Source organism: Aphelocoma coerulescens (assembly GCF_041296385.1).
Source record: "Aphelocoma coerulescens isolate FSJ_1873_10779 chromosome Z unlocalized genomic scaffold, UR_Acoe_1.0 ChrZ, whole genome shotgun sequence".
NCBI classification, from domain to species: Eukaryota; Metazoa; Chordata; class Aves; order Passeriformes; family Corvidae; genus Aphelocoma; species Aphelocoma coerulescens.
Window position 1 is genome coordinate 8,483,363 of NW_027184085.1, and position 12,699 is coordinate 8,496,061.

The 12,699-nt window shown below is 56.9% G+C and overlaps 4 protein-coding genes across 7 annotated transcripts in view; 3 read left to right on the forward strand and 1 right to left on the reverse strand.

Annotated features, from left to right (window-relative positions):
• UBAP2 (ubiquitin associated protein 2) overlaps positions 1-12,699 on the reverse strand; it is a 200,415-nt gene that overhangs the window by 15,028 nt on the left and 172,688 nt on the right. The gene's annotated exons all lie outside the window — the stretch shown is intronic.
• Positions 643-1,215, forward strand: LOC138103256 (interferon-like). The gene has a single exon (XM_069001438.1). It carries the CDS (start codon positions 643-645, stop codon positions 1,213-1,215), a length of 573 nt encoding a protein of 190 aa, XP_068857539.1.
• Positions 4,704-5,276, forward strand: LOC138103255 (interferon-like). Its single transcript, XM_069001437.1, has one exon. It carries the CDS (start codon positions 4,704-4,706, stop codon positions 5,274-5,276), a length of 573 nt encoding a protein of 190 aa, XP_068857538.1.
• On the forward strand, positions 8,773-9,345 carry LOC138103465 (interferon-like). The gene has a single exon (XM_069001768.1). The coding sequence runs from the start codon at positions 8,773-8,775 to the stop codon at positions 9,343-9,345; it is 573 nt and encodes a 190-aa protein (XP_068857869.1).

Below are 12,699 nucleotides of genomic sequence, written 5' to 3' on the forward strand. Positions count from 1 at the left end.
TTAGTTGGCACATCCCCACCAGTGTGATTTTCAGTCAGGAAAGACAAGTTAAAAAATCCTCAAAATGCTTAAATTTGGAGGAGTTAAGTGGGGATGATTGCACCATTCTTCAGAACCAAAAACTGTTACTTCCCCTGTCCATTATCACAAAAAGGTTTAGGAAAAAAGGTAAAGTCCGAGATACTACATGACAATTAAAATGGAGTGTCCTGTTACAGGCAAGAAGGGAAATTCAGTGAAATACAAGAGAAATGAGAGATGTCCCGAGGAGAAAGGAAAACCACGAAAAAACCCTAACATCAGCGAAACAAAACCATGATCAAAACATTTGGCTTTTAAATCCTCTGTACCAAGGGCCAACATATCTCACACACTGCCTCGACGTACAAGAACTACACTACCAACAACCCTCCATAACCACGGACACCCCAACAAACCACTGCCCCGAGACCACCACAGCCACCAGCCCAGACTGGAAACCACGGGCGGGAACTCCCAGCAATCAGAAAGCGATGAAGGGAAAGCTGCCGCGATACAAAGCCGCACACCCGGCAGCACCCCAAGCACAGCCACCACCAGCACCAGCGCCGAGCCTCACCAGCCTCCTGCCCAGCACCACCCCACAGCACCCACAGACCCACCATGGCTGCGCCCAACGCCCCACAGCCACGCCTGCCGCACGCCGCCCCGGCACTCCTGCTCCTCCTCACGGCTCTCGCCACCACCCTCGCCTGCCAACAGCTCTGGACACACGACGACACCTTCCCCGGCGACGCACTCCGCCTCCTCCAGGACGTGGCTCCCGGCCACGCACAGCCCTGCCACCTCCAAGAGCCGCCCTTCTTCCCCGACACCCTCCTCCACAACAACCTCCGCCCGCACCAAGCCGCCGCCACCGCCCTACGCATCCTCCAGAACCTCTTCCACACCCTCGGCACCAACAGCACCCGCCAGCACTGGCACAGCCAGGCTCGCAACGACCTCCTCAACAAACTCCAGCACTACATCCACCACCTCGAGCAATGCCTCCCCGACAACGCCACGCTCTTCAAAGGACCACGCAACCCGCTGCTCACCATCAACAAGTACTTCAGGGACATCCAACTCTTCCTCCACGCCCACAACCACAGCGCCTGCGCCTGGGAACACGTCCGCCTCGAAGCTCGCACCTCTTTACAGCACCTCCACAACCTCACCCGCACCATGCGCCGCTAGCGCAAACACCCACCCCCACACACCGACCCACGTCCACGTGCCTCCCGCCACGCTCCCGCACCAACGCCCCAAACCCACCCCGTGCCTCACGCCTCCCCTCTCCTGGGACAACAGACACGGCTGCAACCACCGCACGGCACCCGCAGCCTGCGACCACTGCGCCTCCATTCATACAGCCTCTCCCATCGATTTGGACAAAGGACTTTCTCTACTTATTTATTCATTTATTTATTTATTTATTTATTTATTCACTTATTTATTCACTTATTTATGCCACCGAAAATAAAGACCCCTGACAAAACACTTGCCACTGCCTCTCGTCTCACTAACTCTGCAAACTCAGCCTTTGGGCCGGCGGAAAGCCACCTCTACTCAGCACCTACTCCTCTACTCCCAGCCCTGCTCCAGAAAGGGCTCTGCACAGCCCCTACCCGCTCTTCTCACTGCCACCTGCCCAAGCAGGTTTGTGCAGCAACCCCTTTGGAAAAACATTCCCAGCATTTGCCCAACACCACAAAAATAAAGACAGGATAAGGCTGGAAAGCACCACTGCAGCTCATCTGCTTTATCCACAGAGTCCTCCATCCATCCATCCATCCATCCATCCATCCATCCATCCATCCATCCATCCATCCAATCCATGGCTCTCTGACTTAGAGAGAAGGACGTTGTGCGTGCGGGACGGCGTCAAACACTTTGCACAAGTCCCAGCAGACGAGGTCACGCGCTCTGCCCCTATCCACCAATGCTGTAGCCCTACCCACAGATGGTTACCAAAATTGCCAGGAATGGCAACTTTCCCCTTTGGAAAGCCACGCTGCCTGTTACCTATCACCTCTTTGCTTTCCAGACGCCTCAGCTGAGGTTCCAGCAGAAGCAGTGCCAGCGTCTTGCCTGGCACGGAGGTCAGACTGACTCCTTTGTATTCCCGTGCTCTTCTGCTCTCCCCTTTTTAAAAACAAGGGCTATACTTCCCCTCCTCCACAGGTATCAGGGACAAGACACCATTTTTCCAATATGATCCAGGGTGGCCTAGCAACTCCATCTGACAGTTCCCTAAGGACCCGCTAATGAATCTCTTCATGTCCCACAGACTTGCACATGTTCGGGTTCCTAAGATGGTCTCAAACCTCATCCTCTCCTACAGTGGCCTTGGGCTCTTCACTCTTCACACGGGGCTCCCTGCATTTGCCTTCTGCAACTTGGGCAGCGTGGCTGGAGCACTCGCACTGAAGAGGGACGCACAGACGTTGCTGAGAACCTCAGCGTTCTCTTTGCCCAGGACAGCCACGTCTCCCCTTTCCTTACGCACATTATCGCTAACATTCTTTTGCTTGCAAGAGATCTAGCGAAGCCTGCCCTCCCACCCTTGACAGCCCTGGCCAGACTCAATTCTAAAGGGGCCTTGGCAAGCCTAACCTTGTCTCTAGCTTACCGCACCCTGTCCCTGTGTTCCTTTCAGGCCACCTGTCCTCCTTCCCGCTTCCTGAAACTTTCTCTTTTTGCTCAGAGTTTGCCCAGCAGCTCCCTAGCCATCCGTGGATGCCTCCTGGCGTTTTCGCACCAGTTCCCCCTGCTTCAAATGCATCACTCCTCAGCTTGGAGGAAGGGGATCCTTGAAATCCAGCCACATTCTTGGGCCCCTCTGTCCTCCAGGCCTCTATCATCTGGCACTCTGTCAAGTACATCCTTGAAGAGCCCAAAGTCTGCTCTCTCAAGTCCGGGCCAGGGAGTTCACTGGGTGACCGGCTCACTGTCCCGAGGATCTCCTACTCCAACACCCCGTGGTCGCTGCAGCCAAGGCTGCCTTGGAGCACCGTATTCCCCGCCAGCTCCTCCTATTGGTGAGCACACGGCCTCTGTCCTTGCTGGCTCCTCAGTCACTTGCGCAAGGGAGTTGTCAGTGACACATCCCAGAAACCTCCCACGTGGCTTGTGCCCTGCCACGTTGCCTCTCCAAAAGATATCGCTGCGGTTCAAAACCCCACTGAGGCCCAGGGCTTGCAAACGCAAAACCACTACCATCCAGCTATACGGGGCTTCGTCCACTCCATCCTCCCGCATGGATGGGCCTGTACCAGACCCCAACCCCTCTAACATCCCGTGCCTCTGGTTCCCCCTTAACCTGGACCCACAAGCTCTCCAATGGCTCCTCATCCTAACCCAGGAACATTTCCATACTTTCCACTTGCTCACTGAAACACGCACAGCTAAACCCCGCCTCACCTCCACACCCTCTTTTCCCAACTGTCTAAAACCTTCCAATCCAATGCCCCACTCATAGGAGCAATCCCACAATGTCTCCATGAGGCCAGGGAGATCATGCCTGCCCAGGCATGCCTATGCCCTCAACTCCTCTTCCTTCTTCCCCATATTACGTGTGTTTGTGCAAAGGCATCTGAAACTACTGCCAAGTCTTCTCTACTTCACTCAAACGGGCCGGGCCCAGCTCCCTCAACCTTTCTCACAAGCGATGCGCTCCCGTCCCCTCTGCGTCTACAGGGCTGGCCTGCCCCTCCAAGATCTCCACACCTCCCATGGACTAAAGAGCCCGGAACAGGACACCACCGCTCCAGGGCAGGGCTCTGGCAATCCCAAAACACAACGCATTTTGCCGCACGGGGGACAGTCTCATTTTGTTCTCTGCCTGCCTCCTCCACCGAAGCAGGGAAAACACAACCATGCCCTCACTCTGGGGCCAAACACATGGGACAACAGACACAGAGCAAGCAACACAGCAGCAGCAAAGCTCCTCCTTTCTTCCTAATCCTTCTTCACTCAAGCCTATTTTTTAATGTCTTGTTGCCCTGCCTCCTCAGCTTCCAAGACTGCAGCGAGGCCACCTCCACGCAAGAACACCTCCAGGCCTCCAGCGCTCACACCCACACACACACGCCCTTGTACACTGCCACTACCCCCGGGCCCCTGCTGCAAGAGGGGCATCCCCAGGCCCGGCCCACTGACGTCACTGCTCATCCCTTGCAAGCACGAAAGGGAAACGCTGCCTAAGAGGAAAATAAAGGCAAGCCACAAAGTGAAAGGAAAAGTGACCACGGCCACCACCAGGGCACTGCAGGTGGAAAAGATGCTTGGGCACAAAGAGAAACTTCAGCTGCACAGCACAGGCCTTGCAGCTGGCCCTGCAGCTGACCAAGAACACCCAACAACCCTCCCCGACACAGCTGACCCCGACGCCTCCGACCCAGCGCTTTCATAACCCCACTCACCCACTACTGCCACCCCACTGCCACCACAATCCCCAACCACGGACACCCCAACAAACCACTGCCCCGAGACCACCACAGCCACCAGCCCAGACTGGAAACCACGGGCGGGAACTCCCAGCAATCAGAAAGCGATGAAGGGAAAGCTGCCGCGATACAAAGCCGCACACCCGGCAGCACCCCAAGCACAGCCACCACCAGCACCAGCGCCGAGCCTCACCAGCCTCCTGCCCAGCACCACCCCACAGCACCCACAGACCCACCATGGCTGCGCCCAACGCCCCACAGCCACGCCTGCCGCACGCCGCCCCGGCACTCCTGCTCCTCCTCACGGCTCTCGCCACCACCCTCGCCTGCCAACAGCTCTGGACACACGACGACACCTTCCCCGGCGACGCACTCCGCCTCCTCCAGGACGTGGCTCCCGGCCACGCACAGCCCTGCCACCTCCAAGAGCCGCCCTTCTTCCCCGACACCCTCCTCCACAACAACCTCCGCCCGCACCAAGCCGCCGCCACCGCCCTACGCATCCTCCAGAACCTCTTCCACACCCTCGGCACCAACAGCACCCGCCAGCACTGGCACAGCCAGGCTCGCAACGACCTCCTCAACAAACTCCAGCACTACATCCACCACCTCGAGCAATGCCTCCCCGACAACGCCACGCTCTTCAAAGGACCACGCAACCCGCTGCTCACCATCAACAAGTACTTCAGGGACATCCAACTCTTCCTCCACGCCCACAACCACAGCGCCTGCGCCTGGGAACACGTCCGCCTCGAAGCTCGCACCTCTTTACAGCACCTCCACAACCTCACCCGCACCATGCGCCGCTAGCGCAAACACCCACCCCCACACACCGACCCACGTCCACGTGCCTCCCGCCACGCTCCCGCACCAACGCCCCAAACCCACCCCGTGCCTCACGCCTCCCCTCTCCTGGGACAACAGACACGGCTGCAACCACCGCACGGCACCCGCAGCCTGCGACCACTGCGCCTCCATTCATACAGCCTCTCCCATCGATTTGGACAAAGGACTTTCTCTACTTATTTATTCATTTATTTATTTATTTATTTATTTATTCACTTATTTATTCACTTATTTATGCCACCGAAAATAAAGACCCCTGACAAAACACTTGCCACTGCCTCTCGTCTCACTAACTCTGCAAACTCAGCCTTTGGGCCGGCGGAAAGCCACCTCTACTCAGCACCTACTCCTCTACTCCCAGCCCTGCTCCAGAAAGGGCTCCGCACAGCCCCTACCCGCTCTTCTCACTGCCACCTGCCCAAGCAGGTTTGTGCAGCAACCCCTTTGGAAAAACATTCCCAGCATTTGCCCAACACCACAAAAATAAAGACAGGATAAGGCTGGAAAGCACCACTGCAGCTCATCTGCTTTATCCACAGAGTCCTCCATCCATCCATCCATCCATCCATCCATCCATCCATCCATCCATCCATCCATCCATCCATCCAATCCATGGCTCTCTGACTTAGAGAGAAGGACGTTGTGCGTGCGGGACGGCGTCAAACACTTTGCACAAGTCCCAGCAGACGAGGTCACGCGCTCTGCCCCTATCCACCAATGCTGTAGCCCTACCCACAGATGGTTACCAAAATTGCCAGGAATGGCAACTTTCCCCTTTGGAAAGCCACGCTGCCTGTTACCTATCACCTCTTTGCTTTCCAGACGCCTCAGCTGAGGTTCCAGCAGAAGCAGTGCCAGCGTCTTGCCTGGCACGGAGGTCAGACTGACTCCTTTGTATTCCCGTGCTCTTCTGCTCTCCCCTTTTTAAAAACAAGGGCTATACTTCCCCTCCTCCACAGGTATCAGGGACAAGACACCATTTTTCCAATATGATCCAGGGTGGCCTAGCAACTCCATCTGACAGTTCCCTAAGGACCCGCTAATGAATCTCTTCATGTCCCACAGACTTGCACATGTTCGGGTTCCTAAGATGGTCTCAAACCTCATCCTCTCCTACAGTGGCCTTGGGCTCTTCACTCTTCACACGGGGCTCCCTGCATTTGCCTTCTGCAACTTGGGCAGCGTGGCTGGAGCACTCGCACTGAAGAGGGACGCACAGACGTTGCTGAGAACCTCAGCGTTCTCTTTGCCCAGGACAGCCACGTCTCCCCTTTCCTTACGCACATTATCGCTAACATTCTTTTGCTTGCAAGAGATCTAGCGAAGCCTGCCCTCCCACCCTTGACAGCCCTGGCCAGACTCAATTCTAAAGGGGCCTTGGCAAGCCTAACCTTGTCTCTAGCTTACCGCACCCTGTCCCTGTGTTCCTTTCAGGCCACCTGTCCTCCTTCCCGCTTCCTGAAACTTTCTCTTTTTGCTCAGAGTTTGCCCAGCAGCTCCCTAGCCATCCGTGGATGCCTCCTGGCGTTTTCGCACCAGTTCCCCCTGCTTCAAATGCATCACTCCTCAGCTTGGAGGAAGGGGATCCTTGAAATCCAGCCACATTCTTGGGCCCCTCTGTCCTCCAGGCCTCTATCATCTGGCACTCTGTCAAGTACATCCTTGAAGAGCCCAAAGTCTGCTCTCTCAAGTCCGGGCCAGGGAGTTCACTGGGTGACCGGCTCACTGTCCCGAGGATCTCCTACTCCAACACCCCGTGGTCGCTGCAGCCAAGGCTGCCTTGGAGCACCGTATTCCCCGCCAGCTCCTCCTATTGGTGAGCACACGGCCTCTGTCCTTGCTGGCTCCTCAGTCACTTGCGCAAGGGAGTTGTCAGTGACACATCCCAGAAACCTCCCACGTGGCTTGTGCCCTGCCACGTTGCCTCTCCAAAAGATATCGCTGCGGTTCAAAACCCCACTGAGGCCCAGGGCTTGCAAACGCAAAACCACTACCATCCGGCTATACGGGGCTTCGTCCACTCCATCCTCCCGCATGGATGGGCCTGTACCAGACCCCAACCCCTCTAACATCCCGTGCCTCTGGTTCCCCCTTAACCTGGACCCACAAGCTCTCCAATGGCTCCTCATCCTAACCCAGGAACATTTCCATACTTTCCACTTGCTCACTGAAACACGCACAGCTAAACCCCGCCTCACCTCCACACCCTCTTTTCCCAACTGTCTAAAACCTTCCAATCCAATGCCCCACTCATAGGAGCAATCCCACAATGTCTCCATGAGGCCAGGGAGATCATGCCTGCCCAGGCATGCCTATGCCCTCAACTCCTCTTCCTTCTTCCCCATATTACGTGTGTTTGTGCAAAGGCATCTGAAACTACTGCCAAGTCTTCTCTACTTCACTCAAACGGGCCGGGCCCAGCTCCCTCAACCTTTCTCACAAGCGATGCGCTCCCGTCCCCTCTGCGTCTACAGGGCTGGCCTGCCCCTCCAAGATCTCCACACCTCCCATGGACTAAAGAGCCCGGAACAGGACACCACCGCTCCAGGGCAGGGCTCTGGCAATCCCAAAACACAACGCATTTTGCCGCACGGGGGACAGTCTCATTTTGTTCTCTGCCTGCCTCCTCCACCGAAGCAGGGAAAACACAACCATGCCCTCACTCTGGGGCCAAACACATGGGACAACAGACACAGAGCAAGCAACACAGCAGCAGCAAAGCTCCTCCTTTCTTCCTAATCCTTCTTCACTCAAGCCTATTTTTTAATGTCTTGTTGCCCTGCCTCCTCAGCTTCCAAGACTGCAGCGAGGCCACCTCCACGCAAGAACACCTCCAGGCCTCCAGCGCTCACACCCACACACACACGCCCTTGTACACTGCCACTACCCCCGGGCCCCTGCTGCAAGAGGGGCATCCCCAGGCCCGGCCCACTGACGTCACTGCTCATCCCTTGCAAGCACGAAAGGGAAACGCTGCCTAAGAGGAAAATAAAGGCAAGCCACAAAGTGAAAGGAAAAGTGACCACGGCCACCACCAGGGCACTGCAGGTGGAAAAGATGCTTGGGCACAAAGAGAAACTTCAGCTGCACAGCACAGGCCTTGCAGCTGGCCCTGCAGCTGACCAAGAACACCCAACAACCCTCCCCGACACAGCTGACCCCGACGCCTCCGACCCAGCGCTTTCATAACCCCACTCACCCACTACTGCCACCCCACTGCCACCACAATCCCCAACCACGGACACCCCAACAAACCACTGCCCCGAGACCACCACAGCCACCAGCCCAGACTGGAAACCACGGGCGGGAACTCCCAGCAATCAGAAAGCGATGAAGGGAAAGCTGCCGCGATACAAAGCCGCACACCCGGCACCACCCCAAGCACAGCCACCACCAGCACCAGCGCCGAGCCTCACCAGCCTCCTGCCCAGCACCACCCCACAGCACCCACAGACCCACCATGGCTGCGCCCAACGCCCCACAGCCACGCCTGCCGCACGCCGCCCCGGCACTCCTGCTCCTCCTCACGGCTCTCGCCACCACCCTCGCCTGCCAACAGCTCTGGACACACGACGACACCTTCCCCGGCGACGCACTCCGCCTCCTCCAGGACGTGGCTCCCGGCCACGCACAGCCCTGCCACCTCCAAGAGCCGCCCTTCTTCCCCGACACCCTCCTCCACAACAACCTCCGCCCGCACCAAGCCGCCGCCACCGCCCTACGCATCCTCCAGAACCTCTTCCACACCCTCGGCACCAACAGCACCCGCCAGCACTGGCACAGCCAGGCTCGCAACGACCTCCTCAACAAACTCCAGCACTACATCCACCACCTCGAGCAATGCCTCCCCGACAACGCCACGCTCTTCAAAGGACCACGCAACCCTCTGCTCACCATCAACAAGTACTTCAGGGACATCCAACTCTTCCTCCACGCCCACAACCACAGCGCCTGCGCCTGGGAACACGTCCGCCTCGAAGCTCGCACCTCTTTACAGCACCTCCACAACCTCACCCGCACCATGCGCCGCTAGCGCAAACACCCACCCCCACACACCGACCCACGTCCTCGTGCCTCCCGCCACGCTCCCGCACCAACGCCCCAAACCCACCCCGTGCCTCACGCCTCCCCTCTCCTGGGACAACAGACACGGCTGCAACCACCGCACGGCACCCGCAGCCTGCGACCACTGCGCCTCCATTCATACAGCCTCTCCCATCGATTTGGACAAAGGACTTTCTCTACTTATTTATTCATTTATTTATTTATTTATTTATTTATTCACTTATTTATTCACTTATTTATGCCACCGAAAATAAAGACCCCTGACAAAACACTTGCCACTGCCTCTCGTCTCACTAACTCTGCAAACTCAGCCTTTGGGCCGGCGGAAAGCCACCTCTACTCAGCACCTCCTCCTCTACTCCCAGCCCTGCTCCAGAAAGGGCTCCGCACAGCCCCTACCCGCTCTTCTCACTGCCACCTGCCCAAGCAGGTTTGTGCAGCAACCCCTTTGGAAAAACATTCCCAGCATTTGCCCAACATCACAAAAATAAAGACAGGATAAGGCTGGAAAGCACCACTGCAGCTCATCTGCTTTATCCACAGAGTCCTCCATCCATCCCATCCATCCATCCATCCATCCATCCATCCATCCATCCATCCATCCATCCATCCATCCATCCAATCCATGGCTCTCTGACTTAGAGAGAAGGACGTTGTGCGTGCGGGACGGCGTCAAACACTTTGCACAAGTCCCGGCAGACGAGGTCACGCGCTCTGCCCCTATCCACCAATGCTGTAGCCCTACCCACAGATGGTTACCAAAATTGCCAGGAATGGCAACTTTCCCCTTTGGAAAGCCACGCTGCCTGTTACCTATCACCTCTTTGCTTTCCAGACGCCTCAGCTGAGGTTCCAGCAGAAGCAGTGCCAGCGTCTTGCCTGGCACGGAGGTCAGACTGACTCCTTTGTATTCCCGTGCTCTTCTGCTCTCCCCTTTTTAAAAACAAGGGCTATACTTCCCCTCCTCCACAGGTATCAGGGACAAGACACCATTTTTCCAATATGATCCAGGGTGGCCTAGCAACTCCATCTGACAGTTCCCTAAGGACCCGCTAATGAATCTCTTCATGTCCCACAGACTTGCACATGTTCGGGTTCCTAAGATGGTCTCAAACCTCATCCTCTCCTACAGTGGCCTTGGGCTCTTCACTCTTCACACGGGGCTCCCTGCATTTGCCTTCTGCAACTTGGGCAGCGTGGCTGGAGCACTCGCACTGAAGAGGGACGCACAGACGTTGCTGAGAACCTCAGCGTTCTCTTTGCCCAGGACAGCCACGTCTCCCCTTTCCTTACGCACATTATCGCTAACATTCTTTTGCTTGCAAGAGATCTAGCGAAGCCTGCCCTCCCACCCTTGACAGCCCTGGCCAGACTCAATTCTAAAGGGGCCTTGGCAAGCCTAACCTTGTCTCTAGCTTACCGCACCCTGTCCCTGTGTTCCTTTCAGGCCACCTGTCCTCCTTCCCGCTTCCTGAAACTTTCTCTTTTTGCTCAGAGTTTGCCCAGCAGCTCCCTAGCCATCCGTGGATGCCTCCTGGCGTTTTCGCACCAGTTCCCCCTGCTTCAAATGCATCACTCCTCAGCTTGGAGGAAGGGGATCCTTGAAATCCAGCCACATTCTTGGGCCCCTCTGTCCTCCAGGCCTCTATCATCTGGCACTCTGTCAAGTACATCCTTGAAGAGCCCAAAGTCTGCTCTCTCAAGTCCGGGCCAGGGAGTTCACTGGGTGACCGGCTCACTGTCCCGAGGATCTCCTACTCCAACACCCCGTGGTCGCTGCAGCCAAGGCTGCCTTGGAGCACCGTATTCCCCACCAGCTCCTCCTATTGTTGAGCACACGGCCTCTGTCCTTGCTGGCTCCTCAGTCACTTGCGCAAGGGAGTTGTCAGTGACACATCCCAGAAACCTCCCACGTGGCTTGTGCCCTGCCACGTTGCCTCTCCAAAAGATATCGCTGCGGTTCAAAACCCCACTGAGGCCCAGGGCTTGCAAACGCAAAACCACTACCATCCAGCTATACGGGGCTTCGTCCACTCCATCCTCCCGCATGGATGGGCCTGTACCAGACCCCAACCCCTCTAACATCCCGTGCCTCTGGTTCCCCCTTAACCTGGACCCACAAGCTCTCCAATGGCTCCTCATCCTAACCCAGGAACATTTCCATACTTTCCACTTGCTCACTGAAACACGCACAGCTAAACCCCGCCTCACCTCCACACCCTCTTTTCCCAACTGTCTAAAACCTTCCAATCCAATGCCCCACTCATAGGAGCAATCCCACAATGTCTCCATGAGGCCAGGGAGATCATGCCTGCCCAGGCATGCCTGTGCCCTCAACTCCTCTTCCTTCTTCCCCATATTACGTGTGTTTGTGCAAAGGCATCTGAAACTACTGCCAAGTCTTCTCTACTTCACTCAAACGGGCCGGGCCCAGCTCCCTCAGCCTTTCTCACAAGCGATGCGCTCCCGTCCCCTCTGCGTCTACAGGGCCGGCCTGCCCCTCCAAGATCTCCACACCTCCCATGGACTAAAGAGCCCGGAACAGGACACCACCGCTCCAGGGCAGGGCTCTGGCAATCCCAAAACACAACGCATTTTGCCGCACGGGGGACAGTCTCATTTTGTTCTCTGCCTGCCTCCTCCACCGAAGCAGGGAAAACACAACCATGCCCTCACTCTGGGGCCAAACACATGGGACAACAGACACAGAGCAAGCAACACAGCAGCAGCAAAGCTCCTCCTTTCTTCCTAATCCTTCTTCACTCAAGCCTATTTTTTAATGTCTTGTTGCCCTGCCTCCTCAGCTTCCAAGACTGCAGCGAGGCCACCTCCACGCAAGAACACCTCCAGGCCTCCAGCGCTCACACCCACACACACACGCCCTTGTACACTGCCACTACCCCCGGGCCCCTGCTGCAAGAGGGGCATCCCCAGGCCCGGCCCACTGACGTCACTGCTCATCCCTTGCAAGCACGAAAGGGAAACGCTGCCTAAGAGGAAAATAAAGGCAAGCCACAAAGTGAAAGGAAAAGTGACCACGGCCACCACCAGGGCACTGCAGGTGGAAAAGATGCTTGGGCACAAAGAGAAACTTCAGCTGCACAGCACAGGCCTTGCAGCTGGCCCTGCAGCTGACCAAGAACACCCAACAACCCTCCCCGACACAGCTGACCCCGACGCCTCCGACCCAGCGCTTTCATAACCCCACTCACCCACTACTGCCACCCCACTGCCACCACAATCCCCAACCACGGACACCCCAACAAACCACTGCCCCGAGACCACCACAGCCACCAGCCCAGACTGGAAACCACGGGCGGGA

Bases quoted from the DNA above. Each gene is read 5' to 3' on its own strand.
- LOC138103256 (XM_069001438.1), top strand. From the start codon at position 643: ATGGCTGCGCCCAACGCCCCACAGCCACGCCTGCCGCACGCCGCCCCG.
- LOC138103255 (XM_069001437.1), top strand. From the start codon at position 4,704: ATGGCTGCGCCCAACGCCCCACAGCCACGCCTGCCGCACGCCGCCCCG.
- LOC138103465 (XM_069001768.1), top strand. From the start codon at position 8,773: ATGGCTGCGCCCAACGCCCCACAGCCACGCCTGCCGCACGCCGCCCCG.